This window comes from Solea solea, chromosome 3, assembly GCF_958295425.1.
Source record: "Solea solea chromosome 3, fSolSol10.1, whole genome shotgun sequence".
Taxonomy (NCBI): Eukaryota; Metazoa; Chordata; class Actinopteri; order Pleuronectiformes; family Soleidae; genus Solea; species Solea solea.
Window position 1 is genome coordinate 30,452,310 of NC_081136.1, and position 23,679 is coordinate 30,475,988.

General features: G+C 41.4%; 2 protein-coding genes across 3 annotated transcripts in view; one reads left to right on the forward strand and one right to left on the reverse strand.

Moving 5' to 3' along the window:
• Positions 1-11,269: 11,269 nt before the first annotated feature.
• ccdc146 (coiled-coil domain containing 146) overlaps positions 11,270-23,679 on the forward strand; it is a 54,380-nt gene continuing 41,970 nt past the window's right edge. The window contains exons 1-3 of one of the 2 annotated variants that reach the window (XM_058625202.1): positions 11,270-11,318; positions 11,403-11,456; positions 12,363-12,565. In XM_058625202.1, coding sequence (XP_058481185.1) covers position 11,456; positions 12,363-12,565 — 204 coding nt within the window. In that variant the 5' untranslated portion in view covers positions 11,270-11,318; positions 11,403-11,455. Of the gene's footprint in view, positions 11,457-12,362; positions 12,566-23,679 lie in introns of both variants that reach the window. The other variant, XM_058625201.1, reaches the window with a different exon arrangement.
• fgl2a (fibrinogen-like 2a) lies at positions 12,729-22,605 on the reverse strand. The gene is made up of 5 exons (XM_058625204.1): positions 21,801-22,605; positions 20,827-21,031; positions 16,222-16,441; positions 14,959-15,129; positions 12,729-14,864 (listed from the first exon to the last, which is right to left on the reverse strand). Exons 1-5 carry the CDS (start codon positions 22,377-22,379, stop codon positions 14,549-14,551), a joined length of 1,491 nt encoding a protein of 496 aa, XP_058481187.1. The 5' UTR covers positions 22,380-22,605; the 3' UTR covers positions 12,729-14,548.

Sequence of the window (23,679 nt, forward strand, 5' to 3'; positions counted from 1 at the left end):
TTGCTAGTAGTTTTTCCCTCTAAAAACTGGTTTTGTTTGTTAGCTTTAGTCCTTGTTTTTGCTCGTAGTTTTTCCCTCTTATGAGTGGTTTTTCATTGCACTGTCAAAACAAAAGATTGTTTATTTTTTACTTCCTGCAACTGGGTCCAAGTCCTTGTTCACTTGGCACACCAAGCAGAAAAAACATTTTGACAGCAGAAGAAGCAGTCGCCAAGGACAGTCATCCGAGCCTCGACCTGGCAACCCTCGAACCGGCCCGACACCCCGACTCCCCTGCCCGATGGACCATTCAACTGTGAACCAGACATTCTTCTTCTTTGGTAGGAATGCGTCCTATTCCCTGGGTCCAGACTTGTACCGCCACCCGATGGTGAAGTCAAATACTACAGGACCCTGACACACGAGTATACCAGGGTCTAAACTCAGTCGGCGCACGCAGCATGTGTGCGGAAGTATACCAGGGCCTGAACTCAGTCAATCTGCTGCATTTTCTGTGGTCAGCTCCAGGTGGAGAGCACAAAACAGCAGGAGAACAGGAACTAGATCGATGGGTCAGATAGCTCACAGTGTCCTTCATACAGTCAAATGCCTCCACATCAAAGACACCACTGCAGGAGAGAAGGTGATCAGGTCAGTGGATGTGATGATGTCAGAGGACATGCTTTCCTGAGCAGGAAAGACACAGGAGAAACAGAGACAGCACTCATTTTTTTGCATAACATGATTGAACAAAAAGGCTTTTGTCTTGTCTCGGTTTGTTGATCTGAGTCACAAAATGAAAAACTGCACATTGAATTGGCAAAAATCTGAATTACAGTAGGGCTCGTCACCAACAACAACAGTTGTGCAGTAGCTAAATAAACAGGGTTTTAAAAAAAAATGTACTTCATGACATGTCTCCACCTCCGCAGAGGGACTGGACACACAGAAATGTTCAGTTTCGTAAGACTGCAACGACAAAGTTTTTTTTTTTTCTATAAAGTTCATTATCCAAGAATACAAGCCAAAAAGAAAAGAGCTGAAGAAAAGCCCAATAAAAAGTCCCTCTGATTGAAAAGTTGGACTCTGCATTAAAGACGCCATGTGTTTGAACTGAAGATCTGCAGTATAAAAGGGAAAAAAAGAAAAGTTTTACACAGATCAGAAACGGAGTCTCACGGGTTTCAAGAGGTTTTTTTTTCGTCTCCACACTATATCCACAATCAGACTGTTTTAATTGAGTTAGAAACACACACACAAACAAAAACACACAAATACTCCACAATACTATTTTTGTAATGTATGTGTAATTAAGTTTTCAGACTATTTTGGCCCCCGCGACCCTCTGGTGGAGGACGAAGCGGTAGATGATGAATGACTGACTATTTTGGCCCTCAAAAGAAGGTTTTCTTAGAATGTAAAACTATAAAAGATGTTTTTTCCATTTATTTCAGTGTACACATTTTCAGCCTGAAGCAATAATCCTGTGCCACTGCACTTTTTCCACGTTTATTTCCATTATAAAGATATGTTTCTATTTTATATTGTCATTTTTATCTTATTATAGCATTTATGCCACATGTCAAACCCTGACATTCTTGCTGCCATGGCCTGGGATTAATGAAGTCAAATCTAATCTAATCTAAATCTAATAGTTTACTTCCATATGCAGCCCTGTTACAACAGCATTGCGTAACTTTAAATAAAAACAAATGTCCATGACATTGAAACCATTATCTAATGAGTGTACACAACGCTCCACACAACTCTCTCTGTGTGTTTCTCAGTGGAGTTTAGAGTGTTTAGATCTCCGACAGACAAACTGGGGCAACAGCACCATTGCGCTAGTAAAGTGAGACAGCTGCAAACAGGTTGGAGTAGAACTAAACACACAAAGATGTGTCCTCAAAGTGAATTGTCCTGCTGCAAACACTCACTCTGATATATTTTGCAGACAAAGTTTTGCATTGTCTGCATACATGTTGAGACACTGGCTGACATACCAAAAGGCTTAATGAGGGTTCAAAGGTGACCGAGGCCCCCGGAGCTACTACTTTTTCTCAGCGTCTGCTCCCCCTCACTCATAAAACAAATGTGTCAAAGCTGCATTTCTTTCTTTCTTTTCAGCATGTTTCTTCCTTTCTTACATTACTCTGCTTTAAACCCTGCTGACCATCGTGTCATCTGGCCCAGTGCAAGGTTATTTACTATAATATAGTTATAAATAAGTATTAATGATAACTGAAATAAAAATAAAGGAAGGAAAACTAAGTGAAACTGAATTTGGTGTTTACAAAACTAACTACAATTGAACCCCTTTTGGGTTCATATTAAGTGCTCAATTTCTTTTTTCCTCGGCCGCCAATTTTGAAAGGCTGTGTTTGATTTGTTTGTGTTTACAATGTGGGACATAAGGCTATGCTAAGTTAAACATATCATTTGGGTTGAGTTGCTTCATCTAAGTGAATCAAACCTCTCGTCTAGGGGTTGATTGTGTTGTTTTATTTCAAATTTTGCTCATGTTTCGCCTCAGATTGAGCTCCGTGAGACTCCTGGCTCACAAGCTACACTGTATGTCATGTCTTATTTCTTATTGTTTATGTTCATGTGTGTCTTCATGTGTTACTGTTATATTGGATTCAGGCATGGTGGTTCATCTGTCCTAATACATTTTTTATGACATGATTCTCATTCTGACCGTTTTGCACCTGGCAAATTACAATTACAAGCAACGAACACTGAAACTAGTCATTAAAAATCAACAAACGCACTCTAAAAATGAATTAAAGCGCTTTTGATTTTGACAAAAAAAATCAAAACTAAATAAAAACTTAAAACTAATGTCTGTGTTGCCAAACTTTATCCCTTTTGAGGGCTTTTCAACGCTCATTAAACCTGCCACTGATTCACACAGTCTGGAGGATTTGGGAATGTGAATAACAGCAGCAGGAATGGCGCGGCTGTTCTTTGGGGGGGGGGCTGCCTTTTTTAGCTCTAGGCGTCTAATGGCTTCACTGAGACCAAGTGAGTCATGAGGTGTTTGTTCTACTTTCAGTTTCATCATAAATGCCTCGATATAGAATCAAATTGCATCTCTCACAAATGTAAAATGTTTTAAAAGGAGCCCACTTTTCCCCCCCTCTATAAGAGACAGGCATTTGCATCATTGTTCATAGTTGTGCATCTCCTCCCTCCACCTCAGCCACAGCTCTCTAGTCTGTAATTTTGGTTTTGGGGTGTAGGCTACTCCCTGAGGAGCAAACAAAAAAACTCTCTCCATCCTCTCCCAGCCAGTTTCTCACCACAGACAGGGAAACACACACATACCACACAGTTGGGGATGTAGCATATCATGCAATAAAATTGATGTGCCTTCTTTGACGTGATACCAGCAACCATGGAAAATTTAAGTCTAAATTCTGTGGTTTGCATTTAGTCAAATAGAAACTGAAATAAAGGAGGGGTGAAATGCAGTTTTAAGTGACTTTACTTGGCACTTTTATAGTTGTTGAGCTGGAACAATGATCATAAAGATCAAACAACATTTACGCGTCTTATTTGCACGTCACTCCGCAAAACAGAATGGAAACTCACTTAGTGTACCCTTAAAGTACCTTTAAAAAACCGATTTGATGCAGTTCAAATCTGATATCTGAGGGCTAATGAATACCACCCTGCTGGATACCCTATAATCAAACTATATGATTTCATTTTTTAAGAGCTATTACTCGGTATCGCTGAGTGGTGAACACACACACACACACACACACACACACATATTTTCTAAAACACTTAACACAGATTTTCCAATAGGAAACACCAGACAACATGGCTTTTTAATGAGAGTTAAACAGCCTCTCCAGGAACAACAAATGTGTTATTTTCCCTCAGAGATTCTTTTATTCACCATTTATTAGTGGTGACGAGTGATGGCGTCTACCAGGTGTAGGTCTGTGTATGTGTGTGTGTGTGTGTATGTGTGTGTGTGTAAAAAAAATAAAAGAGCAAACTACAAAAAGTACTGTTCTGTCGTGAGCAAGAAGGCTCTGGAAGGATGTGGCTGTGTGTGGATGCCTGAGGCTGGGATGAAAGGGGAGGAAGCCAGGCCGGGCCCCCCGGAGGATCCTTCCCTGGATCTATGGGGAACCACGGACATTAAGACAGACACGCGCATGAATGAACACACAAGCACGAATACACACACACACACACACACACATGCTCACATGCTCACAAAGCAAGCATGTATGTAAATGAGAGGCTATCCTCGAGATCTGGCAAACAGATGAAGTTAATTGTTTCCATCCTTCAACAAGCAAAGTCAGATTAGACACACACACACACACACACACACACACATATATATATTCTCATATTTCTATCCATTTTAAGACTTGCATTTACTTCCATTCAGTTTTGGACGGCCTTATCCTTAACCTTTACAAAACCCACTTAATGCCTAACCTTAACCTAACCACAATACCAGGAAAGGTCCTCAAGAGGTAACGCATACAAGTTTATACACACACACATTCTTGTACAGCAGTCTTAGTGGGGACACTAAGGACTTTTTCCTCAAAAGTTTGAGTTTCTTTCACTCAGGATGGGGGTAAAAAAAATAAATATTCAGATGGTACCAATAGAACAATATAAAAATGCTTAAGTCCTGTGGTCACCAGCGTTTAGTCCTCTTCTGAGGGTATGTTAAACATTAAATGGGGTTTCAAGAACAAAAACAAAAAACAAAACAATACATTCCAAAATCTGGATCTCTCTATCCTGGTACATCGTTGGAATATTGATATTTGCATTATAAATGACCTTTAAGTAGTTAAATTAACGCATTTTCTATTCAACCCCAAAGTGAAACACTACAATACAGTTTTATTCAACTCAAACCTTAAAAGTATGTTCAAGATTTTTGATATACAGCCTAGAAGCACATTAGACAGTTTGAAGTAATTGCCAAATTGTCCAGCAGAGGGCACTGTGAGCACAGACTGGCCATGCCTTCTTTGCTTAGGGGAAAAAACAACAACAGTGATGTTCTCTTGTTTAGTGGTGACAATGGAGGACACAAAACTGTCCTTTTTAAGTGGACAATCACGTTGTTGGCATGTGTCATGGTCGATTATGTCGTGTTGCGCAAGATTTGTGCAGAAGATGCATGAAAGGGCATTTATTAAATGACCAAACTAAGGCTTTTGTGATTCAACATCACATCATCTTTTGAATAAAGATAAATATTATCATATCATTTTAAATGCAACCATAGTGGAAACACCTGGTGATTGCTGCTGAAAACCAGTTTTTCCTTAGGGGACAAGGACAAAACGTGGCACCTATAGTAACTCAGTTTGAGTTTCGACCAAAGTGAAAAATGTTTCTGTAACTTGATTCGGTCTCCGTGAGAATGAAGTCAACGTGACTCGTCTCCTGTGACGGACACAGTCTGACCCGCTCTGTTTATTTGGACTCGACGTTCAAATTTCCATTAAGCTGACGGGGACCCGGTGTGACCTCTCTGTGGTCTTGTAATCCTCCCGATCCTTGCCCATGAAATCCACCAGAGTTTTGTGGAAAGCAATAAAATACATACAAGAGGACAATTCCTCATTTCCTCAGTGGAAACAATGCGCTGGTGGTGATTTCACTCTAATCCCTCTGGACGTTTGCAGGGTGTCCTGGGATAAATTCCACGCCACGGGTCACGTGGGGTCACAGATCTGCAATCAATTAACTTATTTTCTGTCTTTTCAACTGTGTGTCTTTCTTTTTCTGAACACTATTTGGTGTTTGCTACAAGATTCTCTTCGATAACAGCGTCTTCTTCTTCTTCTTTGTCTGTAAGGAGAGGGAAAATTGCATGAGCCTTACATGCTAAAAATCAGTCATGCAATCAAAGACAGTAATTCTGAGGGTTCCAGTAAACTATAATCAGATCATTATCTAATGTTGATTCAGGTTTTAATGTGGAATTTAAGATTGCCTTTTCTGTTAACCCAAACATAAAATTAAAGATATTTCACTATTGACCTGTAATTGCACCGGTCAGGCACCGAAGCTGCTGCCGTAAAGGGAACTAAACAAGATAGCGATTCCCATGAACCCACACTGCTCCCCGACATCGTCAAACCGTGTCTTTTGTTTTTGTTTTGATTGGGAAACAGAAATTACATACTGTGATAATAAGTGCATCAGTAACGGGACTTAATCCTTTAACACTGGGCGTATCGCAGATGCAGATGTCGTTTGCGCAAGCGCACTTAGCATTATTGTAATTACACGACGGTTTGTGCTATTGGAAAGATTCCAACAGTTTCTGAATAGCTGAGAACAAACACGTCAAAGCCAACATGTGGTCATTGAGGTAATTTCACTTGCGCTGTTGCAGGAAGCTGGCGAATCAGCGTCTTTGTCACTAGGGAGGAGGGAGTTGGCGAAACGCCCAGTTTCCATTATTTTGGCCTGTTTTTGGACAAAGACTCAAATAAATGTTCAAATTTCAAATTTAACACGCAAAATCTGGTGTTCACGTACAACTACAGTGTTTTTTCTCAATAAAACTTTTAGTTTTTCTTTATTTTAAATTGTTAATACACTATTTTAACGTGCAGTAAATTGTAAATAACTGCCATACTGATATTGAAAGTTGTTCTGGAAAAATGGGAAAAAGCACTTTCTGGCCCTTTTTTTTACTGGTTAAAATAAAAAAAAAAATAAGTTCAGACAGAGATTTTGAGGCGGATTAAAAGCTGTAGCTCAACACATGAAGTAAGCATCCACTTACTCTCAGCTTTTTGCAATTTGTCTGGTGTGATTGAACATGAACTCTGTGAAAAAGGCGACACACACACACACACAAACACACACACGATTAGTTAGCTGTTATAAGAGCAGCAGCAGTGCATGTGCTTCCGTCTCAAGAGTGTAAGGCTTTGTGAGGCTCAGGCTGCAGCTCCGTTCAATAACAGTGTAACAGACCACATCACAGGCTACAAAGAGGAGAGAGAGTTTCCACATGAGGACAAATACACAGCACTTGGGTAAAACTGATACTGTTGTGAATCCTCGTGTTTCTACTTCCTACTCAAACAATGATGATGATGACGATATGATGGTATAAAAGAGACTGTAAAATCAATATATTTGCGTTTTTGCTCCCTACATTTGTTGACATCATGAATGAGATGACGATATGACAGCATTACTTCACTCCAGAGGCCGGCGCTTCACATATCAAACGTCAGCCAAGTCGATTGCTCCGTGAAATACACACACGTACACTAAATTTAGACCAGGTGTTTTCATAATGCTGTCACTTTTTAAATACTTCCATATGTTTTATAGTCCTTTTTATTGCTTATTTCCATTTTGTATTTTGATATTCTTACTTTTACTTTTATATTGGACTCATATTGTGTACTTGTCGCTTGTCTCCTGCCTTAACAAGTGAACGAGTGGACGATACCAGCAGTGTCAACTCCAAACAATGGAGTTGCCCCCTAGTGGCGCTTCTACTACTACTTCCCGGTTTGCTTCAGCAAAGGAAACTGGAAGACCAGGTCCAATTCTGTGGGTGCAAAATGACACTATGTACTGGGATGTTCAATGATTTTAGCTGGTTTTCACCTTGGATTCATAACAGTGCAACACATAATGTATAAGTTACTTTCCAACTATCACATTGGTTCCATATGAGTCACGGTGTTTTTCCAGTAAATGTGTACAGTCGCTGCTGACGCACACACACATGGTTCAAGCTGAAGACATTAGATACTGAAAACACAGGCTACACTGTCGGCTGCATATGGTTTTTTTTTGTGGAAGTTTAGGCTGCGGGAGGTCAGCCTGCAGTAAGCCAGTGAGTTGCCTCGGGGGGGGGGGGGGACAATGACACACTGCGGAACAATGCCCTTGGACTGTACACAGAGATCCACTGCTGTCTCTGAAGAATGACATCAGGAACCGCAGTTTCCCCAAATGCGCCGTAAACGATGCATTCGCCGCTGATTTATGTTTTTGGTGCACGAAAGCCAATGAAATATTTATCCAACAAAGAGGATGAGTTTGATTGAGTGTCATACCCATCTGTCGAGTGAACCAGATCTACTCTTTTCATAAATGTGAAAGCCGTAAAAAAAGGAAAAGAACGCATACACCTCTTATTCTAGACGTGCACACGCGATATGAGCAGCTATAAAAGTTGGTTACAAAGATTTGAGAGACTTTAAAGGGAAAAAAACATGTGAGTGTGTGTTAATTAGGACCTTTAAAACAGTCCCCCATCGCTTTGTCGCACATGAAAGAGAGGATCTGAAGCAGGAGTGGTTGTAAAATCACCCACAACCCCCAGGGTGCGTTTGTTGTGACTACAATGCAGCATTAAAACAGAGCGCTGGACTCTGCCTCCTGGGTTTGCAGTCACTTTTTCCTTAAAAAAGCCTGATTTACGGTGTGACGAGTAAGCAAACAAACACATGCACATCTTATTCAGCACCTCACCATTTTTCATCAAGTGATAAATCCTCATCACTTGTACATGGACCGTGCACACACACACACACACAGTGGTGTAACACCAGTTTAGAGCCCAGCGAACTGTCCCGGTGACTGATTCCACAGACGTCGTCAACATCTGTCATGGATTATAGGTTAGACTTCTTTTTTTTTTAACTGTGAAACTGTGAAGACCAGCAATTTTGGCGGAGTTTATGGGAAAACATGGTGAGACATGTCTTAGGAGACACATGGGTGAAAAATTAAAGGGGGGAAAAAAACAACAAGTGAAAAATAAGTGGAGAGGAACAGGATGTCCAAAAGACACAAGTGGTCACTGAGTGAAGCTGATGTAAATCTTATGCGTCGGCCTTTTTACAGTCACCTGATATTAACCCACTCAAAACATCGACTGTATGGAGACTGTTGGACTCTCCTCCATCATTGTCTGCACATGATCTTTTGTAGAAATTGTGCAGTTGAAGCTGTTTTGACATCATTATCTCATTTGATTTGCCATCTTTGTTTTTGTAATCACACCAGATAATACAGCGTCTTATACAAACTTTATTTTAACTTTCAGACTTTTTTTTTTATTGTTTCCACATACGTATGCAGGTCTAATCTGGAGCCCAACAATAGCTGCAAAACTGATTTTATCCAAAAATGGTAACCCTAGACACCCACACACACACTAATAATAGAGGCTATTTTTGAGCAGAAAATAAATACAAAACAGTTAAGATTGTCCAGGCGACCAGGGAAGATTGAAGGTTATTTAGGAAACCCCCCAAGACAAGATGACATCATGAAATGGCAGGTAATTAGTTCAAATTAAACGAGGCGTGGGGAAAATTAGGGCAACATCATTAACAGGTTTAATTAGAGAGTTGCTTTGAGTGAAGTAAAGCATCCTCTTTTATTCCCCTTCATCTTCTTCCTCTTTTCTTTCAGACCGAAAAACAACATCATAGAAGTTTATGATCTACTGTACATCTAAAGTAGAATCAGTCATGTTGAAGAGCCAAACTGCAAATGCTAAATAAACCTTTTAGACATTTTTACCCACTTTGGTGGGAAAATTCTTATCATTAGAGCCCAAGCATGAAAGACGCAGTGCGAGGAACCTATTGTTTTCCTTCAGATTATGATTATTAGGGTTTGAGCACAAAGTGCGTAGAACCCTATTGAAATGCAAAAGATTATTATTATTATTATTATTGTTATTATTGTTATAATATCATTTTTGGATAGGTTAACCTACATAAAATCTCTGGAAATGTGATATTAGCATGATGCTCAGGCCTATGCGTTGCCCCAGGGTTCTATAGCGCCACTATAGCTATTTTGAATTTGGTGTCCATCTTGGCGATTTGCACGCTTTGCAAATGGACAAACGAGTCTATTACAATTTTTTTTTTGTGATTAAAACAAGCTTTCTGATTCTTAAATCTTTGCTTAATATAACAAATAAATCAATAAAAGTGAATCATTTTGGTTTGTGGGCAAAACAAGACATTCGAGAACGTCATCATTTCCAGGTTTGATCACCATTTTTTAACGTTTTCTGATATTTTATGGACCAAACGATTACTGGATTAATTGTGAAAATGATCGACCGATTAATGGATTGCAAAAAATAATCGTTGCAGCTCTAATTTGTTCTAGTTCTAATTATGATTATTGTTTTAGCTCTTGTACCGGAGCACACTAAAGAAGGTCACTTGGTCAGATATAGTTACATAAAGCAATATGTTCACAGTAATAATAGCAGTTAGATTTCAAAGCATTCTGAATTAAATAAACATGAACATGTGTGCATTTTTCGCCATGTCTTAACCCCAACAGCAGATACTTGAAACATATGGAGTTGTGATTTTTTGACACTGGAAACAGCCTGGGAAGATGACGGCGATGTCGGCAACAGCTCGCACACGTGGGGGTAATGAGGAACATACCTCATTGGGAAAAAAAAAAAAGTCTGAACCCTTCACCCACGATACATCACTGACAAAGACTCAAGGCTGGCTATACTATATGGGAGACAGGGGTTAAGGAGACTTATTGTTTGGTGTCCCACAGCATATTTTAGCAGTTATGTCATGTCTATGACACAACATGCTCTACCCCCATCATAGCCATTATATGCATGCACGTACTGTACATCGCCCAGATGTCTGCATGCAGCTGTTGTTGGGAGTTATGGGCCAGAGTGCATTGTGGGGCAGAGGGTGACATGAGAACAGCAGCATCACCACCGTCACTTGTCACCTTGGATTCAGGTCAGCTGACTCCGCTTTCACTGCTCAGTGATTCAGGGTGTCGAGCCAGCTGACCTTTAACGCTGCACTGTGCGGCCAGTGCATTACGTACTGAATGATTGGTAGTCAACGGTAAATTTGTTGTAAAAAATGAATAAAATGTGTCATTTTATCCATTATTACTACTTTATATTCCTGAATTTAATTGTGTTTACTGCTTTTATTTGCTCCTGTGTGACAATGTCTTCTTGTTTTTGTTGATATTGACTTATGTTTCCGTGTTTTCTCTCTCTTTCTGTTCCTGAGTTTCCTTGTGTTTTGAAAAGTGATATAGGAAGAGTGTAAATTAATATTTACCGCCATCTGCTGGCCAGTCACTGCAAGTGCAACATGATTCAGTGAGTACATCTGCATAAAAACAAACTTTTCGTCTTCAAAAAATAAAAAATAAAGTCCACAAATGAACACCCAACCTAAAGTTTTAATAAAATATATCAACGTGATTTTCCCCAGACAACACAGGGCGATGTGTTGAGTCGTTGCTACGGTAACCAGGACACGACATTCAGCTAAACCAGAGTGAGACCAGTGATTGTGTTTTTTGCTAACTTGCGCTGTAAAGTTCAATTTATTTAACTATTTAAGACTTTAATGTTCTTGCAGCTGTAGGGGACCAAAACACGGAGTTTTGAAGACGCAAACGGAAACTACTTAAAAGTAAGACTTTTGTTGAAGTGTTTATTGTTTCTTATTTGTTTCGCAAACAGCAACTTAAAGAACATTAAGCTAACTAAGCTTCACTTGCTAGCTCGTTTGGGTTTGTTTAGGTTTTAAGTGGACACAGGGAAACTTTAAGTGTTTTAGTGAACTTTTAAACTATGTGGCGACAGAAAACAACAGCAAGTGCTCAATTAGTCATTAACTTGATTGAATTTGAGACATGAGAAACTCTGTTTTGGTTCACAGTATGTCAGCAACAGTCACAAGAACTAAACATGACTCATCAAAGTGCAGGTTTTATGAGGTGCTGACACATTTAAAAATAGCAGAGCTCACCTTATAAAATCTATGTTTGTCTATGATAAGTAGGTCTACAATACCTTAAGAATTTGGCACTTTTTCTTTCAGTCATGTCCAGTTTCCAACTGTAAGCTGGGGTTTGTAAACGCCTGACTCCCCACACCAAAGTCAGCAATTTTACAACGACATAAAAACATTTTTAATTCACTGTTGTTTCCAATTGTAAGTTTAAATGTGTTGTTTTGTAATTTCAGAGTTGGGAATCATTTGTATGGATTTGTTTGGAAGTAAAAGCTGAATTGACTAGATTATGTTGCTAGAATGGACTAAAAGTTTGGTTTGAAAATAAAAATAAAAAACACTGCTGTTGTCATGGACAGCCAGGTTCGGTGAGTTAATGTCCATACAATAACTACTTGCATAATTAGACTCAAAGAAGAAATTCTTAAAATTGAAATGATGCACAATAATATTAACAGTACGAGTCCGTATCTACCACCATGTATCCTGTTTTAAATCTGCATTTCTCTCTCTCCCCCTCCCTCCCTGCAATCACTCAACCTCTCTCTGTGTTTGCCTATTAATGAAATGACGGGTGATTAGTGAGCCTACGTGAGCAGGATGGTAGCAGGCCACCCAGCAGAGGTGAAGTGGAGGTCAGAGAGGAAGAGGAGGATGCAGAGCGGAGAATGGAAGAGGACCTCCCTTTATTGGCCCTTGCACCTGATGCTTCACTTCCAGAAGTGCAGCCTTCTGCCGCCAGCACTGATGTCTCTGCGAGTCCTGTTTCCCAGTGCCTAGATGAGGTAACGTCTCATAAACGTTGTTCAGCTTGTTTTGCGTGAACGGTCGTTTGGAGGTTTGATAGGGAAGATAAACATCACACACGGCAGATGTAGGGACGGTAACTACCTGAATTGTGGATATTGTAAAAATGGTGTTTTAAAATACTTGGAACGGGAAACCGTGGCATGGAAGAGCACAATACTTTTTTTTATTAGCTTGATCATCACATACAGTGTACAGACATTAATGTGACTGGCCCACAATGTAATCGTATACCTCCCTGTCATGTTGGAGTGTTGCTTTATTGAATCATCATCTCATACACCCATTCAGAATGGGCATGCGGCACCTCATCCCTCCATTTTTACAGGCATCAAAATGTCCCTAAAACAGGAAGGCAGACACTCAACTCATGGATACTCATGCTATACACATGTACTTTTTTTGTCTACATTGAAAAAAGGGGGTGACTTTAACACAGAAGATGCTTGAAAATAAGCACTAGGCATCGGTATTATTCAAAACTGCCAAACACTGCAATATACAGAGCCTCGTAAATTGTAATCATATGATTTGGTTTTTTTTGTTTGTTTTTTTACATATAAAAGTGCATTTCTTTTGGCATGACAGCTTATTATGAGTGATAGAAAAGATCAATATTATACAAAAAAAACAAAGCTTCAAATACACATATATTCACTATGAATGGTCACAATGATGCTCAGACCTTATCGCCGCCCAGGCGTCAACAGTCGTGAGACACTTTGCACGGCATGACCTACGTATTATATAAAAGCCATCGTTACCTCACAAAATAAATTAAATACTGTACACGTTCCTTAAAGTGAAACACACTGAAAAAAACAACCTCTTTCTTGTCCATTCACAGTGTATATAAAATGGATTAAATGATGCTATACAGTTTTCTAACATTAGGTAGCAGTATTGTACAAGTGGAAAGTGGAATTATTTTCTTTTTTTTTCACACATGAAAATTGGTGTATCATCGTCAAGAGTTGTGCAGTTGTTAAGTGCACTCGCGGCTATGGAGGAGAAATAATTTGAATATTTTCTTCCTTTTTTATTTTTTATTTTTTATTTCTGGCAGCAGTGTGGCTGCTGTCAAGCCCAATTTGCAAAAGCATCCATCGTGCAGAACGTACTTTGGAATGACCCAACATAAATTTATCTCAGGCTACATATTCTTACTGGGATGTTTTTAATATAGTCATGAATGATGATACATTAGAAGAGTGTCTCACCGTAATTAAATAAACAACATGGAAGCCATTAACTTGTTCGCCGCGGCTCAGAGACGGCTGTGTATCATTGCCTGTAGATTTTTATTTTTTCTTAGATCAGTTTAAATCTGACCCCGGCGAACAGGATTTTCAGACCCACTCAGAACTGTATCATCAGCTCTCGTATACCTCACTTGAGTGGTTGCTGTTAATTATAAAACCATTTGGAGTGGAGAAAAATGATAGCTCATTAGTTTTTACTACTACTGTGTGCTGTGTGCTCTGTGTCCTGGCTGGGTTTATAGTGAGAGGCAGCACAACAGGAACTGGAAATGTCAGAGAGGAAGTGAAAAATCTCTTATGGTAACCCTCCATATAATATTACGGCCCCTGCAGGAGCCTGCCCTTTACACTGTGTGGCTTTTTTATTAGTCTATCATCGTTAATAGTCCATTCTGCTTTATTATTATTATGATTTTATTCCAACATTTTTGAAGGCCGCACACACACACGACAGTGGGGGGGAAAAAAAAGTAATGCGACACTTAATTATTTTTTTTTCTTTCTTTCCACAGTTATTTTCATTACTACTGCATTCAAACTTCTATGGGGCTTGCAGACTTTTTCACTGTACAAGTATGCATGTGTGAACGGGTGGGAGTGCATGAATATATGCAAGTTTCTACTTCTTCGTCCGTGTTCTTGTTCCTGTTTGTGTCAGTCCTTGTGACTATACTATAGTATATATATTTACCTGTCCACTTAAGGAGCATAGTTCTTGGGCCGCATCATCATTTTGACAGTTTTGAAGGCCTGCCTGTAGTTGGTAGGGTAGTACTCTGTCGACATGTTGTGCCACGTTCCCCAGAAGATGCCGTTCCGGACTCCTTTGTACCTCTTGTGGTAGTACTTCCCATTGAGGTTGGCCGACATGCAGGCATCGAACCACCAGCCGGAGCTGTAGTAGGCGCCACAGTTTCCCGAGTGGTACATGTCGTTGTCGCGGTCGGGCGTGGTGAAGAACTTCTGGTCGTGGTTGAAGTGCTTGTTGAAGCTCATGGCGTTACCAGCCGTTCCACTACAATGACACAGCGGCAACTATTAGACGTTGTCCTTTTTTTGATATTTTGATCACACTCGAATGCAAGCAGGCACAGTATCAAAGGTTCTACCTGTATCCGCTTAAAGACAGCCGGTAGCGAAGGAACTCGTTGGCCACGTAGAACTGGTCGTACTTTGCATATTCTCGGACACCCTCAAAGTCTTCCAGCTCGATGCGCAGGACCATGTCTTTGGCCTTTGTGAGCAAGTGGATGTGGTCATTGCCCAACCAGAACTCACCTCTGCATGGGGGGAGAACAAAATGAGGGCTAGGTAATATAAACAAGATTTGAAGCTGCATGCAGTTACTCAAAGAGAATTAACCATAAAGAGAATTCTGACAGTTAAAAAGGAGGAAAGAAGACCAAAACAAGTTGTTTTTCATTTCGCGAGAGGTAGCCCTATGTTTGTTGGTGATGAAACCAGAGTTATTTGTGAAATAAAAGTCCATATTGCAGAAGGGGAGAGGTGAAATGAGCGGAGGTTAAAATAAAAGTACTACATATAAACAGAATATAATGAAATGACAGCTGTTCTAAATGTGATACAGTCTGAATTTCACTTCACGGATTCATACGCTGTTAAAGACTCTGGCAATATGTTTGTGTTGTTTTACACACGATAATCCATCAGTGACGGAGAAAACAGGTGGCGAACAATCAGTGATAGTGGGCACAGGTGTGCCTCATTAGGCTGCCATTGACTGGGCAGTCCCATGTTGTGGTAAGGGGGGGCTGGTCTGTAACTGATTATATAGTTACTGTTACATGCGGGACACTAATTGGTACCTATAAATAATTTGTATAAATTCTGATTTTCTGAACTTATATCGGAATCTACAATGAATTTTGTTTCATGTGTATTGTTTGGAAGCGTTGCACCAATCAAGGACACCCCTATGACTACCTGAGGAAATGGAACATCCCGGCTAAGAGAGGTTTAAAGCCAGTGAGTTGGACACAGAGTTTGTTCTTGTGCTGTGTGTATGTGGGGGGAGAGCTGTTGGTTTTTAATTTATTGTGTTTTACATCTCAAGTAGCTTTAGTTGACTTTGTTTGTTTGTTTGGGGTTTCTGCACTAAAAACTGCTTGTCATGCTATATTGCTATATCCCCAAAACATCCTCTGCAGTAACTAGGTTTTCTTCTGCCACTCAATATGAATTGTCCTGTGGGGTTGCACTACTGCAGACTCACTGCATGAAAGTCAGCGACTTCACGTCGTCGACCTGACTTTGCTTTGGTAGATGGATCTTAACCACGCTGCTGAACACGATTTAACACGTCAAACTCAGAGTAATGTAATGTAATGTAAAAAAGGATTGACGTGCAATACCTGTGGTTGCCGAAGCCCTTTTTGTACTCGACCCAGGTACGGTTAAAGCTGACGGAGCCGTTGAGCCGCTGCTGTATCACGGTCCATCCACCTCCGAATGACTCCATGTCACAAAAGACCTCAAATGTCCCGTTGCGGGGATCGGGGGTCACGCGGTACACGCCGTTCTTCCTCAGCTCCAGCACGTTGTAGTCTGAACAGTCCCGGGGGGCTAAGATGACTGCATGAACATGGGGGGGAAAAAGAGAGGGCAGGTTTAATGTGATTTTACAAGAAGACATTTGATAATCTTTTACTTGGCTCTGGCATTTTCTGACCGACCAAGAGACTGCAATAGAAATGTCCCCCCGAGGCTTGGAAGGACAAAAAAAAAAAGAAAATGGAATGAGATGTCTATTTTGTCTCAGACTGTTCCCCTTGACTTAACAACAATTGCTTGTGTGATTCAAACTAAATTTCAGCATGCTGCAGAGCATAAGCGTTCCACTGAATGCTGTCGTATTCCAGTCTGTTCCCGTCCTGCTTAATATGGCACTCCTTATCCTAAAAATCTTGTCCAGAATGGGGAACACTCAAACATGAAAGCAAAATAAGTGAAAGGACAGAGTCTGCTGTCGCAGGACAAAAGTCTTGCGAAAACCCCCCTTGTGCTGCGCCACAGGCTCTTTTTGTACAACTGAGCTCTGGTCTCCTATTTCTTTTTATATCTTTCCCCTCTTATTCTTCTACGTTTGTGTCCCACCCCTTATGCTGCACTGCAGGCCACTGACCCAACCCAAAACCGAGGTCCAAAAGCCCCTGTCAGATAGGATTTGGCAACAGAAAGGAGCCCGACCTGTCAAGTCGTGGGAAAGTGTAAAACTGGATTAGAGAAGCGTTCTTCCTCCCTGTGCAAACTCGGCACCCGGGGCCTGAATCATCCTGACATTGGGCAAGGCCGTATGTGGCCTCCTCCTGAGTTTCACTCTCTCGGCTGCTATTACAGTTTTGTCATACTGTGAAATCTGTTTAGTGGTTAAGTAGATTACAATAGCACAGAGAGCGGGTGGCGGTCGGTCATATTATGTACGTTAGCTTTCAAGAGGTGTGGAGAGAAAAGTCTGGATTGTAAAGTGCGGGGGTGCCGGGTTATTGTTTTCATTCCGCGTGATTGAAACTCAAGTATGTGGTTTTGTTGTTGTTGTTGTTGTTGTTGTTGTTGTTGTTGTTCTCTGTCCTCTGTTTGTTTGGACAGAAACCATGTAGTATTATTTGTATGCTGCATCCTTCAACTCCGGCTTCTCTGGTTTCCTCCCCACAATCCAGAATTTGGGGAACGAGAGGCATTTATCCTGTCAAGCTGCTTTTTAAAGAGCAAGTTCTCTGCAGAAATCACTCCTTTTTAAAACTTTTGGTGGGTGCCTCTTTGGTGTTTTCAGCCACACTCAAACCATTGGACAACGGTTTGAGTGTAAAAGACATTTTGTTTACGCACTTACAGTTTTTTTTTTAAATAAAGAGGGGTTGGTTTTGTTTTTCTTATGTCAAATTACACAAAAATACTTGAGGTGCAAAGTAGCCACAGAGGGAAGATCACTCCATGAGCGGTCTGGGAGTTCAGTAAGAGGCTGAAATGCATCATGTTAACAGCTCTGTCTGCACTGACCTGTAATTTCGTTTAGTGTCTGACTGTGGTTTTCTTTTATTTCACATCTCCACCTCTCTCTCTCTTCATTTGTCTCCGTCTGTCTGACCGTTGGCTGTCACTGTCCCAAGACGGACATGAGCCAACCTCATCTCACTCCCTCTGGCACTCTGCCTGACCTAAATAACTCTAATATCAGCCACTTACTGATGCCCAAATGACTGTTAGCTGATTGGCTGTCTTGACTGTTCAGATGGCCCAGTCAAATTAGCCAGCTGATTGCTTTGTGTGCTTCTGCGCTTATTAACTTTCCATAACTTTGTACATGTCGCCCCTGCTCTCTCTTTTTAAAAGCTGATTTCTTGGATGACTGACTGACTGACGTGCTTTTTAAAGACTCTTTTTTTTAACCAACTGACCATTTTAATACGACGTTGCTTATGTGACTCTTGACAGAAAGGGAACCCGACTGTGTTTCTTTTAAGGAAGTACTCCTTGTGAGATTAGCACATTTGTAATCGAAGGAAATGTGCACCCAAAGTGATAGCGCAATCTTCGCCAACAAAAACCAGCTCAACCGCGAATGCTACTGTCACTTTTGATGCACTGAAACTTTCACCCAAAAACGACACCCTTCCTATAGGAAGTCGAGCAGTTCCTGACAAAGCAGACAAGGTTCTTTCCCCCTAAAGAAGACGGTGTAGCCGAACATGAATTGCTGTCAATTCAACCTCAAGGCCCCCACGTTAGAGTCTAATGGGCGTGAAAGTGAAGATTAGTGCTTCCAGCAAGGAGCGAAATAAATACCTTTTAGCGTTGTGAGCCGGCTGAGATAAATGCACCTTGACAATTCCGTCTTGATGTTGAAATTGCTTATATACTGGTGTTTTATTAGCTTCACGTTCCTCATTAGCTCTTGTATTTTCTGGCTTGTAGCAGAGTAATGTCGATAAGGGATTGGAAAGTTGGAAAACATTGGAGTGTCCTCAAATGCCCTTTCTAATCCCTGTTGTGTGTGAATGTTGCATGGCTTAATGAGCTGTATACAGTGTTGACTGTTTTCTAGTTCCCTTCACATGTGAGTGGTTATCATTTACTCGCCAATGATCCATCACCGCAACTCCTACATCAAAGATATAAACACACATCTGTCTCATCAGCGCTCTTCCAAATCCATTTGTCTGTCTTTTTATAACAAAAGCAGATTTAAAAAAAAATTTTTTTTGTAAATTTCTGTTTGATTGTTAATGATTTCAATTTAGCATCTGGGCAGTTTACTCATGATTCAGGGAAACCATTTAAGCATGAAGTGCTGTACTAAGCGCTTTTGAAATTGTGGTAAACATTTTGCATGAAAGGCCTTCGTCCACTCCAGTATTAATGACAAGTAGAGAGGTGTATTAAATCAGCATTTATGTATTTTCATTTTAAAAAACGAGGAATTAAGGATATTCACTTTGTTGGCTAAAGTGGAACTTTAGCGCACAAGGCAAAATATTTATAGAAAATGGCTGTGAAAGTGCACAGGTCTTGTCTAGTCATGTTTATTTCCCGATTACCAGCAGCTGTCTCCTCTCAGATTAAATTCAAACACCATCAAGCATGATTGCCAGCAAAAATCTGTTGTTGCTTGATCTTACCATGACTGATTGGTGTACAAAGATGAGTGTTCCAGACCCTGCGTGCCATCCGTGACTAATGTCGGGGAAGCTGCCTACATTACTACTAATGTTTCTGGCAAGAGATAATGAGAGTTGGTTGTTTTATGCAGGAATGAGCATGGAAGTGCATGACCTCCAAAGCAAGATGGGTCAGAGGAGAGGAAGAGGAAAGAGAGGGGGATTAAAGAGTCAAGAATTTACTTTAGAGGGGAGATGAATGAAAACTGCAATAAGTGAAATGGAGAGATGGATCGCAGATGTGCTTCGGATAAATCCATGAAAGGGAAGGACTATAAATCTAAGGAGAGTTTGAAGGAGAAAGAGACGAGTTTGAGACACCGAGAAGTGAAAATGCGTGTATTCCCTTCACACCGCTGTCCCAGCTAATCATTTTTGAGAAATGAGCTCACATCTGTTTCCACATAAAAAGCCATAATACAGTGCGACATTCACTTGTGCAGTGTCAGGATATTGTTCCATTTCAGTCTGAAAAGTGGCTGACATTTCAGCGTCCAATCGGCTTTAATGTAAAGTGGAGCATCGCTTAAGCTTAGCCAGTGTGCAATCTCTGCTGATAGGTTTGGATGGTTGTCTCCGACAAGGGATTACACTCTTTTTAAGCTATATTTTTATGTTAATGCAATGCAGTGCAACTCTTACTCTTTTCTCCCCCCTCCATTTTGAGTTTCTCCATATGGAGAATCATAGTGAAAACCCTGGTAACTCCATGTAGGCATGGATCCTTTACAACAGCATCGTCTTTTGCTCATGATTGTACAAATCCCATCGAAATAAGTGATATTATTATGGGTTATGGCGAGGGCACGTCACAACAGGCCTCTTGTGTGTGTGTTGAGTTTGTTGTCAGTCTGGAACATTTCCTTTCCCATTTCCCAGAACAATGGGCCTCAGTGGGTGAAGGTGATCACCCAGCGTTGGGATATTCGTAGTAATTACATGTCAACATGTCCCCCCGGGCATGACTGTATTGACTCTGATGGCAGAAAATGTTACCTCTCAGCAGCCCCGAGCTGCTGGATGTGTCTGGTGTGTTCCGGAATTTCATTACCACAACAACATCTGTGGTGAATTTGTGGATATAGAAGAGAAGAGATAACAGGTTTTTTTTTTTTTGTTTTTTTGTTTTTTAACCCTGTTCAGAGAAGCTACAGAAACGTTCATAAAACTAGGAGCAGGGAGAGAGAGGTTCTTTTGAAATAGAAAATCTGGTTTGTAAGATGGAATAAAAAAAAATGTGAGAAAAGGAATTGGATATTAGGAAAAATAAAATGAAAAGAAATGATTTGAAACCAGACTTACACTGAGGGGTGTTCTGTACTGCACACTGGGTGGTGCAGGTGGAGCTGAGCTTGTTGACCACTCCGGTGAGGTTCTCCACCCGTCTGTCCACCATGTCCTGCACGTTGTCCATGTTGAGCAGGTTGAGCCCCTCCATGCGACCCTGCAGAGCAGAGATCTGGCTCCTGGCGTTGCGCAAGCTGGCTGACATCCTATTCAGCTTCACCTGGGAAGTGTCAGAGAGAGACGGAGGAGAGGAGAAGGAGGAGAAGGAGGAGGAGGGAGGGGGTTTTATTTCTATGTGAGCAGAATACGAAGCAGGTGGATTACTGAAGTCACCAATCCCCCTCATTGTTTTACCAGACAATTTGTATTTTAACAGAAACAAGTCCACGACGGCGTGATGATTGGCCGTCTGCCAAAGTGGCCGTGAAAGTCAACAAGCTTACCAGACAAAGCAAAATTTACTGCCCTTTGGCTGGTGTCTGAAGCCCTGTTTACAGTACCAGGAATTTTCCCTGGTGAACCGGTGCCAAGTAAGACTTAAAACCTCCTTTTAACATTTTGTCCTGTTTACATTCCAGCTGGGTTACTTTGAATGGGCATGTTTAGACGACTTTATACACAGAACGGGCACATTCTGAGTTTAGTTGGTGTAGATCGGTATCACTGGGATCTTCACAGGGCCGCTAATGACACTGGCTTAAGAGGAATTTAATGGTATTGATAGAAATATAAAGCCAGTACTACTATTGCAATGTTTGCACATCCATTGTGTTTACAGAATGTGGATTTTATGGTTTGAACAATAGCAGATTCAAAGTATAAAGTATCCTAATTTGGATTAAGTGGACAAAAAAATCAACATAACCAGAGTCAGAATACTTCCAAAATATTGCTTATTAATACTGGTTTCATCTTTTGCTCTGAATCAAGTGTCTTTGCAAAAACAGCCTCCATTCTTTTTTTAAAATCTTGACTTAACTGCTTCTTACCTGCATCTCCTGCATATTGCTTGGACTCGGTGTAATCTTCCCAAAAACAGACCGTCCAGTACCGTCCAGAGAAGATCCTGCTCCTGGAATTATCCCATCTCCCCTCTTCTCTTGACTGGACCCATCCAGCACCTCCTGCCCCATCGGGTCCAGCCTCACTCCTTCCCCAGCATCCTTCTGTCCTTGGTCAGCTTGCTGATGTCCAAGAGGTCCACTGCCTCGTGTCCCACTGCACTCCTGGCACCCACCTCGTAGCTTGTTCACCACCTCCTTCAGACTCTGCAGTTCCTTCATGGTCTTTTCCAGCAGCCTGAACTGCTTGGGAAGCTGGATGGTGAGAGGGGGTAAGGTGAGCTGGTATGGGCATTCCTCGCTGTCCTCTGCCCCAGCCCCAGAGCTCCCACACTGGCCTAAGGGTCTTAGTTTCATGGGGCAGGAGGCAGGGGGACTGGACTCAGATCCCAAAGTGAAAGGTCCTTTAGCGTCCCATCTCTGGTGTGAGTTGACAGGGAAGTCCGCCGCCTGGCTGGTGGCTGTGAGAAGCAGGCTGGCACAAACGAGAAGCGCAGTTGTCCTCATTCTTCTGCGTAAAAGGAGAAACAAGTCTGTGCAAAGTTAAAGTGTGAGCAGCTAGCTCTGATTTTCTTTTTAAAAAAAAGACCCTCTAGTGTGAGTGCATATATAATAGAGCAGCTGCAGTTTTTTAGAAGTATGTGAATATGTGTCCAGTATCCTATTGGTTTAAGAGCGTGAGTGTGTATGAGCGCAGTGTGCAGGAGGGAGAGAGCGCAGAGAAACTGCCGCTGCCTCAGATAGCTGTGTCATTAATATCAGGACGAGTGAGGGAGGGAGGGGGAGAGAGAGAGAGAGAGAGAGAAAGAGGGGGGCAGAGCGAGATGGGAGAGTGCTGAGTTTGAGATGCAGGGAGGGGTGGCTTTATTGCGTAATGTAAAACACCATATCAGCAGCAATGTGAAAAAACCACAGAGGTGGGGGGGGGTTGGTGGTGGTGGTAGAGAGGAGATGGAGGGGAGAAAATCGAGCATGGGTGGGAGGTGAAGAGAGAAAAGGTACAGTCGGTTCTTTTGCCTGCAGTCGGTGTGCGGTGCCATAATGCCTCACTCTGAAGTCAGGTCATTGCCCTGAAAAAACTAAATGACTCATTGCATTGGAACAGTCCGCTCAAAATGTGTTTTGAGTGATGATTGTTTTTTTTTTTTCTGGAGTCCTTGTCTTCACCCGAATCAGATTCTAAATTCTTACTGAAAATGACTGCCTCACCCCACGCAATCAACCCCCGCCCCCCCACTCCAACCCACACCAGTTACTCTTCATGTCCAAACTATGACCAGGTGGGCACAATTACTGTAAAAGCTGGACAGGTTTCCATCTTTCACAAACGACTCCTTACTGACCGCAGCAGCCGGACAGGTATTGTTTTGACTGTAGAAAATGTGTTACTGCTTAAGTTTCGGAACAACCGCAGTGGCAGCTTATATGGAAGTTTGTGTTTCTGTGTTAGAGTGTATACAGAGCGAGTCATGTTGACCACTCCAAAGCACTTCACGCCGCAGTTTTGCCATGCTCTCATCCACAAAACCAGATATTCACACTGATATAACCACACAGCAGCAATTTGGGGTTAAGTGTCTGTCTCTGAGAGACATTTCAGCATGTGCTCGAGATGGAGCCTGATTTTTACTCTGCCATATGTGCAATATGCAGCTATGAAACAAGTGTGTAGTCGAGATCGAAATGATGGCTGAGTTAAAATCACAGAGTATGTACTTACTTCCTCCCTGAAGCCAACCGGGAAGTAAGAATAAACTGAATTACCACCGGGGGGCGATCCCACGGGTGGCTAAAATAACTGGATGGT